At 47.1% G+C, this 14,869-nt stretch overlaps 4 protein-coding genes across 8 annotated transcripts in view; 2 read left to right on the top strand and 2 right to left on the bottom strand.

Moving 5' to 3' along the window:
* Positions 1-8,730, top strand: part of LOC6554771 (tyrosine-protein phosphatase 99A) — a 124,446-nt gene extending 115,716 nt beyond the window's left edge. For 2 of the 5 annotated variants that reach the window (XM_001981321.3, XM_026976184.1), the window contains 7 exons: positions 4,637-4,926; positions 5,035-5,375; positions 5,439-5,605; positions 5,677-6,232; positions 6,290-6,558; positions 6,621-6,895; positions 7,088-8,730. In XM_001981321.3, coding sequence (XP_001981357.3) covers positions 4,637-4,926; positions 5,035-5,375; positions 5,439-5,605; positions 5,677-6,232; positions 6,290-6,558; positions 6,621-6,895; positions 7,088-7,632 — 2,443 coding nt within the window. In that variant the 3' untranslated portion in view covers positions 7,633-8,730. Of the gene's footprint in view, positions 1-2,483; positions 3,020-4,636; positions 4,927-5,034; positions 5,376-5,438; positions 5,606-5,676; positions 6,233-6,289; positions 6,559-6,620 lie in introns of those variants that run through there. The other 3 variants (XM_026976185.1, XM_026976186.1, XM_026976183.1) reach the window with 3 other exon arrangements.
* A 175-nt stretch (positions 8,731-8,905) lies between these two features.
* LOC6554770 lies at positions 8,906-12,498 on the bottom strand. Its single transcript, XM_015153709.2, has 5 exons — positions 11,539-12,498; positions 10,861-11,484; positions 10,475-10,804; positions 10,310-10,421; positions 8,906-9,433 (listed from the first exon to the last, which is right to left on the bottom strand). The coding sequence occupies exons 1-4, from the start codon at positions 12,406-12,408 to the stop codon at positions 10,311-10,313; spliced, it is 1,935 nt and encodes a 644-aa protein (XP_015009195.1). The 5' UTR covers positions 12,409-12,498; the 3' UTR covers positions 8,906-9,433; position 10,310.
* A 231-nt stretch (positions 12,499-12,729) lies between these two features.
* LOC6554769 (DTW domain-containing protein 1) lies at positions 12,730-13,826 on the top strand. The gene has a single exon (XM_001981319.3). It carries the CDS (start codon positions 12,820-12,822, stop codon positions 13,786-13,788), a length of 969 nt encoding a protein of 322 aa, XP_001981355.1. The 5' UTR covers positions 12,730-12,819; the 3' UTR covers positions 13,789-13,826.
* LOC6554768 (signal peptidase complex subunit 1) lies at positions 13,786-14,387 on the bottom strand. The gene is made up of 3 exons (XM_001981318.3): positions 14,251-14,387; positions 14,051-14,197; positions 13,786-13,995 (listed from the first exon to the last, which is right to left on the bottom strand). The coding sequence occupies exons 1-3, from the start codon at positions 14,272-14,274 to the stop codon at positions 13,870-13,872; spliced, it is 297 nt and encodes a 98-aa protein (XP_001981354.1). The 5' UTR covers positions 14,275-14,387; the 3' UTR covers positions 13,786-13,869.
* Between the last annotated feature and the right edge of the window lie 482 nt (positions 14,388-14,869).

The following is a 14,869-nucleotide window of genomic DNA, read 5'->3' as shown; positions in this document are numbered from 1 at the left end:
AATCCTTTTGCCACATCCTTTTGGACCAATTCATAATTAAGGCAATAACTCGACCATTTCTGTCCCCTTTTTTTGAACAAACAGCAAATACCAGATACCACGAACTAAAGAGAGAAGGTGGGTTACTTTCATATTTCCTGGAAATGTTAATTAAAATTCAAATCGTAAAAAAACAAGAGTCCGAGGCGAAGCCAAAGACAAAGACAAGCAAAACAATTTTAAGTTACTTAAAATCTTTATTAAATGTAAAAGTGGTTAACCCATTGGCCAGAACCCGGCAATCTCCATTCCCATCCCCAACCTCCACATCCGGATACGGATTCGCATTTGCCGGAGGCAATGGCAAACATTTGAGACGACAAAATGTGTTGGGGAAAATGAAAAGCGTTTTTATACCAACCTCAACCCCCCCAACACCAAGCCAACTTCAATGGAAGGAATTTTGCATATTTTCTCTGTCGAAGCGATTTTTTATGCTGCCGCGAGTATGCCAAATGAAAGTTACCCACGCCCACAGTTCTTTTTTTTACCCCTTCTCGGGTTCCCTAACAAATTAATGCCATTTTATTTATTTTTTACAAATACCCTGCGAGCAGAGCAGAACGCAAAACAGCGTGAGGAGCTGGAAAAGCAGAAGGTTGGAGTGTTGCCATCCCATTCTTCAAGTTACCCAAGTTTTAGAGCGGAAAAAATTATATTTTATTAAGCAAACAAAGGCGAATTTCTACAATTTCCTTTTCAATGCAAACAAATCCAAAGTGGCGACTGGGTGAGAGGCAGCCAGAACAAAAGTCGTCAGGCAGCAAAAAAAAAAAACAAAAAATGGGGAAAAAAGGAAGGAAATACCGAGGAAAGCGGTGGGAAAACATGAAAAGAAGGGTTTCGCGTTCTCTGCGAGGGTCTGAAGAAATCTTCTTGCCGAACTCAATACGCGCCTCATGGCAAAATCATTTACATTCGCATTTACTTTTGCCTTTCCATCTCTACAGAGCCACTAATCAACGTTTAGTGGCTGCCACTGGAGGCACGAATGCCAGAAAGCCAAGGGGCGTGGAAATTATTTTAATAACCGCTGGGGCAGGCTTACTAAGTCCTAACCACACACTCCGGAAAACTGGCAACTTGGGCGCCAAGTGGAAATACTTTGCACTTTCTTGTGGCAACAATTTGCTGGCAGCAGCGATAACCATCAGTTTTAGCCAAGCAAAAACTTTTTTTAGAGCAGGAAAATAGTTTAGCGAATAACTTAGACGTCATGCAGTAAATTATTATTGTGCGGTTTTAGTCCAGGCATCTATATACTTTCAAACTTGGGAATTTGCGTTACTTATCTATATGCGAGCAATGGGTATCCGATAGTCGAGGTGACAGTGTTCTCTTTTCTTAAATTATAAATCTTATAATGCCAAATTCATCCACAAACGAAACAACAGATGTCATGAATTGAAGACAGAGTTGTTCAAAACTATTTTCCATTTGCATTCCCACTACGAATCATAAGAGCTGTCCCCTCTACCGAGGCCCCACCGTACGTGAACTTGTGTGTTACTTTTTCATATCGGATGCAGTCGGGAACATTGTTTTTGTGTCGACGGCTTTATTTGTTGGTAAATGTGTGTGCGCGTGTCTGGTTTTTCGAATAGAACTTTTCCCTATGCCGAAAATAGAAAAGCGAGCAGAGAGTCGGACAAGAAATTGTTTTTGGACAACGTATTGGTAACTGTTGCCAAAAAAGTTCCATTTCATGACAACGTTGCAAAAAGTCAAAGTGTGCGGGGTGGTGGGTGGTGCGGAAAAGGGACAGTTTTCCTCTAGTTTTTCCCAATTTCCCTCTCTTTGCACTGACTTTATCAACGCTATCGATGAGCCAACTGCCAGCGTTATCAACTTTCCATGGGCAAACACCGCCCAATGCAACTTTTATTGAGGAAGTTGTCTGGCTCAATCGATCGATTAACAAATATTGATTCTCCATAAGGCAGTAAGCGTTTGCAATTGATTAATTAACCACTTTGCTGGGCAGCAACAAAAGCACACAACAGTAGACTTAATTAGGCAAACACGGGAGAGAAAATGCATTACCATTGTAAATTGAATAGGTCAAATCAATGTCATATACAGATAGGACTAACAGCACTATTGCACAGTACTTCAACTGGAATCGTCACAGTTTATACTTCCTACAAGCTACCACAAAAGAATATTACTGCAACTTGTAAATATGTATATATTTTCATCAATTAACAATATCATTTCGGATAAACAACTTTTTTTAACTATGACTACAAGATATATTAGTGAAAATTCTCCGCCAAGCAATGGCCACTGTAGAAAAGTGGGAAGGGCAACTGGCTTTTTACGACTGGCAGCAAAAACGTGCCAGTTGTTATCAAACAGCTGATGAGGCAAAGCTCGCAAAGCTCGCTCATTTTCTATATCTCTCAGTCGGGTTAAAGATCGGGGTACTGAGGAAAAGCTCCTTCACCGCGCCGATCGCCAATCGACTAGAGTTCAGTTCTCCGAAGCACGCGCGTCTATAAGCACGCAGATCCAAAGATACTTCGGTAGCACCCAACAAATAAGGAAAGAAACCATTAAACGAATAAACCGCACCATAATAAACCTTATCAATAAACAACGCTGCGAAAGAAGAGCGATAAGTGCCGAGAGACACCTGTGGTGCGCTAGTTTCGTCACCACACAGCCTCATTGGGACAAATTTGTGCGACGCCGTGCTCGTAGTTATTGCGTACTATTTTTGCAGTGAACTGGCGACACTGCAGTTGCCAATATGACGTGTGACGTAATTGGTGTCAATATGTAGGCGAAGATCGCGGGTACACGCAGCGAAAAGGGAGGCGCGTGCAACGCCATTCCAGTGGATGCACACAATGTCAGTTGGCGGGGAAAAGCGCTGCAGCAGCCCCATGCTGCATGCCACATCGGAAATTGCTGGTGCAGGTGCAACTGCAACGCCACGGCTGTTGCGTCGCAAGTCGCAGCGCGGAAATTGGTTTACGTAAGTTTTTCGCAGCCCTCACGTGTTTGCCAAAAATAAAAAACGAAATCTTGAAGTTATTAACTAAAAGCCTGGTTGCATATCATCGAATTGCTTGCTCAGAGTTGCGAGCGGAAGTTGACAAATATAAATAAATAGATTTTTTGGTGCGTAATAGGGACGCGAGAAAAACAAATGGCTTCGATAAACAAGCGCAGAAGTCAAGAAAAACATATGTAAATATATGTGCATACTCTATGTGGCGGTGGAATTTCTTATTTTCTAGTCGGTTTTTTCTCCCATTTCGGCACTATTTACTTTGCCGTTGACAGGCAAAGTAAACAAAACCGCATGGCCATCTCCCGTTGATAAGAATTATTGAAATAATTATCAAAGTTCGCGATTCGCCAGTTCGAGTTTTGTTTATGCCGCCCAACTTCGCAGAGTAAACAGAAAGCGAGTTCCTTTGAATTTCCAACGACGACAGATCGTATCGCTTTCAAAACACTCAGGAATGGAGAGCAAATCTTGGGCAACAAACTTTTACTCATGCAATTGTATGAGTTGGTTGGGCGATAAAGGGTTGCTTATCGCCCAACCAGCTCATACATTTAGAATAAGAAATAAATAATGATATTTACTTTCATGTACTTTGCAATGGCTAGAAATTGAAAGATTATTCAACCTGCTCCTTTCCCTTTTAAGCGGCAACTGGAAGTATTCTTCGGAAAGAATCTATTTGTATCAATACAACCATTCAGATCGAGATTAGTAGGGCAATATTCTTCGCAAAGTGCAACGAGCCACAACACGAAACAGAATGAAAAGTTGGCAGTACAGTGCGGACCACTGAATTGCCATTATGTCGTGCACTTTCTCCCAAGGCTGCGAAATCCCGCAGTGAAATGGAGGCGAGTGGCAAACTTTGCTGGCAAGTTGCCAAGTTGTGCTGGCTGGTCGAGTGCACTTGCAGGCGAAACTTGGTCCAAAGTTCTGCGCGCTCCTTGTAATCGCTTAAGCCAATTACAGAAACTTAACCTCAATTTGTGTATAGCAATTGAACGGCCATAATGCCCGCCTTTTCCCATCATTGTCACTCATTTGGAGCGGCTTTGGGCCACTGGAGTGTCCTGGCGAAAGGATTCAGTTGGTGGTCCTCACGCCTGGCTGCAAGCGAATGCCATTAGTGCTGACCACCACCCACTTTCTGTTATCTGGCCACCTGCTCCTCAGCATTTCCACCTGCTTATTTATGCATTCTGATTTCGTTAGGAGCTTGTCGTCGGCCACGCCCACCTGACACCTTTCGCTGATTCGCCCTAACTGATTGCAGCTGCTTTATGGTTTCGAGAGCCCACAACTTTGGCAAAGAAATTATGTTCTCCCTGTTAAATACAATTTACACTCACTGCAAAGTAGCCTGCCATTTTTGAAAGGATACTTCTGCCACTGGTCAGTGGTCAGTGGGAATTCCGCTCCAGTCAACTAATGGGATTTAGTTTAAAGAACAGGAGAAACAGTCTACAGTCTATGTAGGTTAATGGGAACAGTCAACTCTGAAGTGGTTGGTTTGAAGATGAAAAGCCACATTCAAGACAATCCTTTGTAACACCTGGCATTTCCTTTCACTCCTTTCAGCAGAAAGTGCTTCCATGCGGCCTACTACTACCTGGACGACCCGCCACACCACCCGAATGCCCCCCAGGTGGACTGGGAAGTGCCCGTGAAGATTGGCGACGAGATCCGTGCAGCCGTGCCCGTAAACGAGTTCGCCAAGCACGTGGCTTCCCTGCACGCGGACGGAGACATTGGATTCAGCCGGGAGTATGAGGCCATCCAGAACGAGTGCATCAGCGATGATCTGCCATGTGAGCACTCGCAGCATCCCGAGAACAAACGCAAGAATCGCTATCTCAACATCACGGCCTGTAAGTCGAAGTTCTATTAGATAACCACTTTTTATGACTGCAAGCTTGCAAACCGTAATGGGTTTTTTTATTACAAATAATTATTGTTCAATTGCTCGTAAATCCCAGATGACCACAGTCGGGTGCACTTGCATCCCACACCGGGACAAAAGAAGAACCTGGACTACATCAATGCCAACTTCATCGATGGCTACCAAAAGGGACACGCCTTCATCGGCACCCAGGGTCCCTTGCCCGATACCTTCGACTGCTTCTGGCGCATGATCTGGGAGCAGCGGGTGGCCATCATAGTGATGATCACCAATCTGGTGGAGCGCGGCAGGCGCAAGTGCGACATGTACTGGCCGAAGGATGGGGTGGAGACCTACGGCGTGATCCAGGTCAAGCTCATCGAGGAGGAGGTCATGTCCACCTACACTGTGCGCACTCTGCAGATCAAGCACTTGAAGGTGGGTTTACTTTGGACAGCTGCAATAGTTCTTTAAATTAACCAAATATACCCCACATCCCAGCTCAAGAAGAAGAAGCAGTGCAACACCGAGAAGCTGGTCTACCAATACCACTACACCAACTGGCCCGACCACGGAACACCCGATCATCCTCTACCCGTGCTGAACTTTGTCAAGAAATCCTCGGCCGCCAATCCCGCAGAGGCTGGTCCCATAGTCGTGCACTGCAGGTGGGCAACTTCACTTTGAAGATCCTCAGTATTCAACATCTATATATGTCATACTTTAATTTACTATTTAGCGCTGGCGTTGGTCGCACTGGCACCTATATCGTCCTGGACGCCATGCTCAAGCAGATCCAGCAGAAGAACATCGTCAACGTGTTTGGCTTCCTGCGCCACATTCGTGCTCAGAGGAACTTCCTGGTGCAAACCGAGGAGCAGTACATATTCCTGCACGACGCTCTGGTGGAGGCCATCGCCTCGGGGGAGACCAATCTGATGGCCGAGCAGGTGGAGGAGCTGAAGAACTGCACTCCCTACCTGGAGCAGCAGTACAAGAACATCATCCAGTTCCAGCCGAAGGATATACACATTGCATCCGCCATGAAGCAGGTGAACTCGATCAAGAACCGCGGCGCCATCTTTCCCATCGAGGGCAGTCGGGTGCACTTGACGCCCAAGCCGGGCGAGGATGGCAGCGATTATATCAACGCCTCCTGGCTGCACGGCTTCCGGAGGCTAAGGGACTTCATAGTCACCCAGCATCCCATGGCGCACACGATAAAGGATTTCTGGCAGATGGTCTGGGACCACAATGCACAGACCGTCGTGCTGCTCTCATCCCTGGACGATATAGTAGGTTGCATGGGACTGCTCATCGAATCGTGACACTAATCCAAATGTACTCCACAGAACTTCGCCCAGTTTTGGCCGGATGAGGCCACGCCCATCGAGAGCGATCACTATCGCGTCAAGTTTCTGAACAAGACCAACAAGAGCGACTATGTGAGCCGCGACTTTGTCATCCAGTCGATACAGGACGACTACGAGCTGACGGTCAAGATGCTCCACTGTCCCAGTTGGCCAGAGATGTCCAATCCCAACAGCATCTACGACTTCATCGTCGATGTGCACGAGCGCTGCAACGACTACCGCAATGGACCCATCGTCATTGTGGATAGGTGAGTTTAAGGCGCCTTTTGTGGCTATGAAGTCATCTCAATTTGGTACATCTCTTCCGAAGATATGGTGGCGCCCAGGCGTGCACCTTCTGCGCCATCTCCTCGCTGGCCATCGAGATGGAGTACTGCAGCACGGCGAATGTGTACCAGTACGCGAAGCTGTACCACAACAAGCGACCCGGGGTGTGGACATCCAGCGAGGACATCCGTGTCATCTACAACATACTTTCATTTTTGCCTGGCAATTTGAACCTGCTGAAGCGCACGGCGCTTCGGACTGAATTCGAGGATGTGACAACGGCCACGCCGGATCTCTATAGCAAAATATGCAGCAATGGTAATGTTCCACAGCATGTCATACTGCAGCAGCAGCAGCTGCACATGCTGCAGTTGCAGCAGCAACATCTAGAGACACAGCAGCAGCAGCAGCAGCAGCAACAACAGACAGCACTCAATGAGACAGTCAGCACACCAAGCACCGATACTAATCCAAGCCTATTGCCCATTCTGTCATTGCTACCGCCCACAGTCGCTCCTCTGTCCTCCAGTTCATCCACCACACCACCACTACCAAGTACTCCAACACCATCCCCACAAACCATCCAACTGCCATCGCCATCAGACCTGACCCACCAGTTCTCACCCGCAGTCGCCAATGCAGCATCACCGGCCACGCCAGCAACTGCAAGTGCAAGTGCGAGTGCAAGTGCGAGTGCAACACCAACGACTCCAACGACACCAACAGTCCCACCCACAATACCTACAATACCACCACTCGCATCCCAGAACAGTTTAACCCTTACTAATGCCAATTTCCATACTGTTACTAACAACGCTGCTGATCTGATGGAACACCAACAACAACAAATGCTGGCCCTGATGCAACAACAAACGCAACTGCAACAACAATACAACACGCACCAACATCACAACAACGTCGGTGACCTGCTGATGAACAATGCGGACAACTCACCAACCTCCTCACCAACGATCACCAACAACAACCATATTACCAACAACAACGTCACAAGCGCAGCGGCGACAGATGCTCAAAACCTAGATATTGTAGGCTAAACTAAAGATAAATTTACAGAGAGGGAATTTAAATCATTTTATAAATGTTTAAATATAAATACTTAAATTTAAACCTTACACCTACGTACATAGCAATGTATTTATTAACCCTTAAGTCGTTTAAGTGAGTGCAGAGCGTCTAGCGCTGTGTCCATAAATTATTCGTTCGCCCGTAAGCTCATGTTTTACTCTAACTTTGTGACTTATGCCCTCAGTTGTTCCCCCTAAAACTATCTAAATTATTTCGTCTTGTGTAGTTTTTTATATCGTAAACATAGGTTTTTATACACCATACTTTACCCACATTTAGTCAGAAGGGAAAAAAATAAAAGAAAGAAAGTCAGAAGCCGTAAAGCAGTAAAGAACAAAAATAATCGCAAATCTAAAGTGGAAAACGTAGCAAAATGCACAAATTGAACAAGTAGAGTTAATAACATATTTGTCTAATCATTTATATACGCTGATTACATATAACTAACGTTAATGCAGACTAATGCTGCACACACTTGTGCCATGATTTTTTAAGCCCCACAAAAGTCCTATTAAAGTAATGATTATTAGTTGAATTGCCGAACCAACTAACCTAGTTGATTGAGCACCTTTTTGCATTTCGAATCGATTCAGTCCGTCCTAGTATCTGTTATTCTTTTTGCCTTCCTATCAATTGGTTCCAGTTTAAGTGCAGTTCAATACAAAAAGACAAACTCGAACAAACCTAGCTACAAATTAATTGCGAATTTAGTGGGCAATACGCCGAGTTACCGAGCACTTTACACCACACATCACTGTAAATCCCAATCAAAGCTAAATAAATCACATGATTTCCGCACAAAGCACCAGGCATCACGAAAATTTGTAAATACAGCTTAGGCCGGAAAATCAGATAAGAGATACTGTAAAAATGTGGTCAAATGTGGCCAGAAACCCATCACTCTGCAAAGCTAATAAATCTAATAATATTGTAAAAATAAAAAGTAAAGTAAGCAACGGCGACAACTAAGTGTAAATCTGCCAGTAGTCGCAAGCGAAGTATTATTAAAATATACGATACATGTGAAAAGCGAGATAAAAGAAAATCCCAATGAAAACTCAGTTTAAGTTTTGTTTTCCTCTATCGATGCACGATGCACAGGGTGTTTCCATATTTGATAGACCCGACTAACAGCGTAATATTAACCTGTACAGTTCTTAAAGTTAGCCCCGGAGGTGGATACGAATTAGGATTAAACCTAGCACTCTGAATTGCCATGGCTAATGGTTTGGAGTTGTCCAGATCGGGCAGATAGCAAGTATATCTCCCCACACAGCGAGTAGAGCGCCAGTAAAGTAATTTAGTGAATATTTTTACATTTTATATGTAAAGTATTAGTGGAAAAGAAGAAGAACATAAGAAACGATAAACAAACATGTTTTAAAGACTGGTTTTTTGTACACTTTAACTTGAATAAGCATGTATACTGATTATGTAAATGAACGAATGTCAAAGGTCCTTCAGTTTCCCCCAAGACGCATACCGTGTCCACCCAATCGCATGTAGTCAGACTACTTGAGGATGCAGACCCCGTAGATGCGGACTTGATTCGGGTGGGAGGGAGCACCCTTCAATCTGATCGTATCAATCCAATCATTTGTCAGCTGATACCAAATAGGCGGCTCTACATATTAACCAACCAACTAATGACCAATTTTGTGAGATTATGTTTCTTAGGCACTAGACCCGACTTAGGCTAAGACTACTTATACGCTAGAAGGGCTTGTAAATTTCTCATACTGACACCGGCAATGGTAACAAATGCTTCATCTGTAATATAACAAGAATCATATTATTTCGATACGATATTGAGAAAAACTATGCATTTTAACTGTTAAACACATTAATAGTAGTATGTACGGTGCAACTATAGGTGGATATGGATATTTCTATGCATTATGTACATAATGTTGCAAGTGTGCGATGTACGTCGCAGCCAAAAAAAGAGAAGCTTAATCAACAGCATTGCGAAGGCGCAATGAACACACAGAGTTATACAGAAGTCCCCCAATTAAAAGTGCACACTCTTTTCGAGCAAATGGAAACCTTTCCACGACTAAACTACCTTCACACATTAACTAAAGTAATTGAGAATGATACAAAAAAACAGATGCAACAGATTATCTAATTGACGGTGTTATGCAATTTATAAATGTGATGAATGTCAAAGTTAAGCGTAAACAATTTAAAAGAAACCCAAGAAAATACAAAAAAAAACACGAAAGATAAAAAAAAAATTATTAAAAACGATTCATGAGAAAGCGCTGAAGGTAGCAAGAACTTAAGTAAGCATGCCCACGATTTTAGAGCTAAGCAAATAGATGAAGATACAGATACCCAGAGGCGAACCATAGATTTTAAAGAACGAAGCATTTGCCCCAGATCCTGAGGGGACCTCACCGTTCCTGATGGGTCCCGAAAGTAGGGACTTTCCCGCAGCTTGTAGAGGCCATTGCAGCAGGAGGATGCGACTCAAAGATCGGACAACGTCTCGCGATAAACAGAATTAATGATATGAATATATGTATGTATATGTATGTACACCTAAGCTAATCGTAAGCCAATGAAAGTTGAAATGGACTAAAGATAAATGGAACAGACAAAATCGAAAGCGTCTAAATAAAGAACATCAAATTGCAAACTTACCCTAGCTGGGCGATCGTGTCTCCACGGTGAACTCCACGCGCATCAACCCCAAGTGGCTGCGTGGCAAAACTTCCGGGGTCCAGGTCAGCAGGACTCCATTCCCGACTAAGTCCTGCGGATTAGAGCGCTATTAACCACCTCTTTTCAGTTCGAGCGCAAGCTCACCTTGGGAGCCGCTTCGAAGACTATCTTAACCATGTAAAGGCGGAGTCTTGGGTAGACTACACGCTTCTTCGGCTGACCCGGCAGCTGTGGCTCCATGGGAGGACGCACGTAGGGCACGAAATGGCCCTCTGCATGCCGCTCGAAGGCGCAATCCAACTGCAGCTGTATGTTGGAAGTGCTGAAGATGCGCTTCGCGGTGTGCGGACTCGCAAAGTGCCAGGTGTACTTGCTGAGGCCTTTATGTTTGCCCGATTCTATCACAGTTAACTTGTCCACGGGCCGTCGTTTGATTCCAGTGCTGAAGCTCTTGCAAAAGTGCGAAAAGGTTTCCTGTAGATACGCAAAAAGGTGATAAGTAGGAGGCTAAGCACTTGACATCAGTTTACCTTGTGCACGTGGAAGTTTTGGTGCACCGAGCGCTTGGTGAGCGTACCGCTTGGAGTGTCGTCCAATGGCTCGCAACTCTCGTTTAGCAGCTCGATCACGTGATCCAGCCATGCCGAGTAGGACAAAGCCGGCTGAACGGAAGCGTCTAAGCAAACGGATGCCGCGGATGCCGCGTTATTCACTATTAAATCCCTTTTGGCCGGCAGAGGGGGCTGCTTCAGAGACTTCACCTCAGTCACTATTTCCGAGAACTTGACCGGTGTCTTCTTGACCACCGATATGGTGGCCAGTTCAATGGGCAACTGATCGGCGACTACCGAGGGCGTGGCCTCGGTGAAAATGGGCGGAGCAGCCAGGATATTGTAGGGTTCACTAATCAAGGGCAGTTCTATGTCCTCGCTGCATATATCCAGCTGATCGGTGGGCTGATACTGATCCATCAGCTCAATATTGCAGTCGGTCAGCTCAATGGGCTCCGCATAAACATCGCAATTGGACAGGAGCTGCGAGTCGTTGGCATAGTGGATCAAGGCATCGTTGGTGCTCGAGGTGCTGTGACTAGAAGTGGCGGCCTGCATGTTGTCCAGGTTAAAGACGCCATCGGAGAGATCCGGCAAGGGAAGCTATAGTTAAATAGAAAAGGTTAAAAACTGGTGGATTTGGGTGATGTAACTCACATCTAGTTGATCGCCGAACACGAGTATGTCCACCTGCGGGTCGAACTCATCCACCATGTCCAAGCTGAGCCTCAAATCCCCGGGGGCCACATCGCCCAGCGGAGTTTCCAGCTGCGAGGGCATCCAGAAGTTCTGCAAGCCACTGGTAAAGTGGCCATAGACTCGCTTTCCCTGCGGCGAACTGAGGATCCCAGCCAGCACGAGCAGCAGATGATCGCAGATCTCGTCCTGCATCACCAGCGAATTATCCGGCTCCACTATGATCTTCAGCTTGCGGCACGCGCAGGCGTAGCTGCTCTTCTTCTTGGACAAGCCATTGGCCAAGACGGTGACGTGCAGTCGAGCAGCTGGAAAGGATTCGGAGCGCTCGCACTTGACGGCGAATGTGGAGTGATTCAGGCGCTGCACGCCAGGCAGGTGCTCCTCCTCCTCGGCGTACTTGTACAGCTGCCAGAGGTTCTGCTTCTGCTCCAGGCTGATGTTCAGGTTCCACAGCACCTCGCGGGACACGCGGTACACCTGCGCCTTGGCGAACTCGGTGCCCAGCTCCCGGCAAGCCTTCACATGGACGCAGTCCGCCGGCTGGCCTCCCGTTTTCTTGCACGACTCCACGAAGCACTCGGCCTTGCTGGACACCACTGCAGCATCCGGCTGCAGCGACAGGGTGACGTCCTGTATGACCACAAAGTTGCGCGGCTGCTGCTCCTTCTCCTTGGTGCGCAGCGAGTATACAGTGGAGCCTGGCCGCAGCGACACCAGCTGCACGGCGTCCAGTACGTTCCGGCGCTGCGGACAGGCGGAGTTCTTGCAGATCAGAGCCCGGTTTCCGTTGATGGCGCCACAGTGCACACACTTGCGAATGCCGCGCATTGTTCTTTACATATTTTAATCCGCGAAAAGACTCTCAAATTCGTTTTGTTAGTTTTTGCACAACTTTGCCGGCTTTTGATTTGTTTGGCACAGTGTGACCGTTTGGCTAGCAGGTGCAAGCAGGGCTGGGCAATCAAATTCGACGTGGAAGTTCCCCAATCCATTTATGTGGAAAGTTCCCTCATAGCAGCTACCAGTTGACATGACCTAAGGATAAATTACATTTTTGCTTATAATTTACACATATTTTACTTTGATTTTACATCTCAAATGGGCTATTCCAGCCAACTGGTGCAGAGAGTGCTCTGCAGCCCTGGTCCCATCAGCCGCTGGTTATCGATAACTAAATTGGCACTTTCCCCACGAATTTTGTAATTTCAAGTTGCAATTTGAAAGCGACTTTCCGCCACAATGACGCATCCCCTGGAGGCGCCACAGCGCCACCGCAAGTACCCCTTCGTGCACATGCGCATCTCGGACCACAGCGTGCTGGACACCATCGAGGGCCGCCACAACTGCCGCTTGTGCAACCGATCTCGCAAATTCTTCTGCTACAGCTGCTACGTGCCGGTGGGCGAGCTGGAGGAGCTGCTGCCCCGCCTGGAGCTGCCACTGCAGGTGGACATCATCAAGCACAAGAAGGAGATCGACGGCAAGAGCTCGGCGGTGCACGCGGCCGTTTTGGCGCCGCGGCACGTGCGCATCCACACATTTCCGGACATACCCGACTACCGCGCGGAGCCGGGAGTGGTGCTCATCTTTCCCAGCGCCACGGCGCTCGCGGTGCCGCAGCTCTTCGAGCGAAACGTGCGGCTGCAGACTGGCGACAACTACGGGCTGCCCAAGGGCCATCACATGGGCACCATGCTGCGCCGGCGTATGGACGAGGTGGAGCTGGAGGAGCCGCAGGCGCGGCACGAGCGGAGAACCTGGACGCTGGACAACCTGCCCGTCCGCCGAGCCGTGTTCATAGACAGCACATGGAACCAGAGTCGCGGCATCTACGCGGACGAACGGGTGCGCGGCCTGCGTACCGTGGTGCTGCAGAACCGACTCTCCCAGTTCTGGCGCCACCAGCGCGGCAGTCCGCGCTGGTACCTGGCCACCATTGAGGCCATACACCAGTTCCTGCTGGAGGTGCACATCAATGCCTGGGGCCTGAACACACAGTACCGTGGCCTGGACAACCTGGAGATCACCGAGGGCTTCCACCAGCTGGCGGCGCCTCTCCGCACGCAAAGCGCCATCGCGGACGTGGGCCGGGAGGCGCCATACAACGGGCAGTATGACAACCTGCTGTTCTTCTTCGCCCACATGTACGACCTCATCCACAAGTACTACGACCACAACGATCTCATCGCCTACCGACGACCCATCTAGCTCGCTAAGTATGTAGTTTGTATTGGATATTGGATAGTGAGAAGTACACGTTACGGCTGGCCTACAGCTAGACTACGGCTACTACTGCTTCTTCTTCTTCTTGCCCTCGTCGCCGGACTCGGAACTGGACGACTTGGCGTCCGTCTCGATGGGCTTCTGCCACTTGAGCGCATTGCGGCGGTAGAGCGGCCACGGCGGAATGGTGATCTGTGGAGCGGGGCAGGCTGTTAGCTATGGAGGCGCTACCAGGACAGCTACTCACCAAGGAGGAGAGCACGAAGCCGGCGCCCAGGATGTACACCGTCTGCGAGAACTGCTGCACGAATGCGCCGTAGATGAGGCCCACGATTCCGAAGAAGGTGATGATGAAGCGCGACCAGCGCTCCGCCTTGCCCTGGCCGGCGAAGTCCTGCGGCGAGAGAGATTTAGACGTGGCTGGGCGTGCGCCGCATGAGTACCTACCATATGCGTCTGAATGTCCAGCATTTTGTGCGATTTCTCGGCTGCGATTCAACGATTTTCACGTAAACAATTTGCTTTGCGGCACGTCAGCAGCTGAATGGTGTGACCGTGGCAGCGGAAAATGCCGGGGCGGGCGGAAAATACTGGAATTGCCCTCAGGCTGCATTTCCCTATATATTTAATCTCAGTCAGTTCCCTATATTCCAAAATAAATAAGTTTTAAAAATACGGAAATTATGTATCTTTAAATGGTGTTTTCTCATGTGCACTTTAAACTAAATAAATAAGCTTAAATCATCTTATGCCAATATGCATGCACTTGTATCCAACTAAATATGTTTAAATAATACGGAAATACATATGCAATTTCCGTATTATTTAAACATTTCTTTGAGCTGTCTTCTTAAGCGTTGTAAATTTGCACCTTAAACAAAATAAATAAGTTTAAACAATGCAGAAATGATTATCTATAAACTGTGATTTCCCTTGCCAAGTTTGCACTTTAAACAAATTAAATACATAAGCTTAAACAATGCAGAAATGATGTACTTTTCTTCAAATTGTTTTCCTATGCAAAGTAAAGTATCCTTTTTGAAATTCAAAGTGTTGCAGTATACTT

Source organism: Drosophila erecta, unplaced genomic scaffold, assembly GCF_003286155.1.
Source record: "Drosophila erecta strain 14021-0224.00,06,07 unplaced genomic scaffold, DereRS2 tig00000000-arrow-pilon, whole genome shotgun sequence".
Taxonomy (NCBI): domain Eukaryota; kingdom Metazoa; phylum Arthropoda; class Insecta; order Diptera; family Drosophilidae; genus Drosophila; species Drosophila erecta.
Note: the sequence above shows the minus strand (reverse complement) of the source record. Positions and strands in the feature narration are given on the sequence as shown.

What these genes read in the sequence shown, in the direction of transcription:
- LOC6554770 (XM_015153709.2), bottom strand. Translation starts at nt 12,408, where the DNA reads ATGCGCGGCATTCGCAAGTGTGTGCACTGTGGCGCCATCAACGGAAAC. An exon ending in TGTTCGGCGATCAACTAGAT is followed by an intron (nt 11,485 to 11,538) that starts GTGAGTTACATC and finishes ATTTAACTATAG; the next exon opens with CTTCCCTTGCCGGATCTCTC. An exon ending in TCTTCGAAGCGGCTCCCAAG is followed by an intron (nt 10,422 to 10,474) that starts GTGAGCTTGCGC and finishes TCTAATCCGCAG; the next exon opens with GACTTAGTCGGGAATGGAGT.
- LOC6554769 (XM_001981319.3), top strand. Translation starts at nt 12,820, where the DNA reads ATGACGCATCCCCTGGAGGCGCCACAGCGCCACCGCAAGTACCCCTTC.
- LOC6554768 (XM_001981318.3), bottom strand. Translation starts at nt 14,274, where the DNA reads ATGCTGGACATTCAGACGCATATG. An exon ending in TGGACATTCAGACGCATATG is followed by an intron (nt 14,198 to 14,250) that starts GTAGGTACTCAT and finishes CTCTCGCCGCAG; the next exon opens with GACTTCGCCGGCCAGGGCAA. An exon ending in GCTTCGTGCTCTCCTCCTTG is followed by an intron (nt 13,996 to 14,050) that starts GTGAGTAGCTGT and finishes CCCGCTCCACAG; the next exon opens with ATCACCATTCCGCCGTGGCC.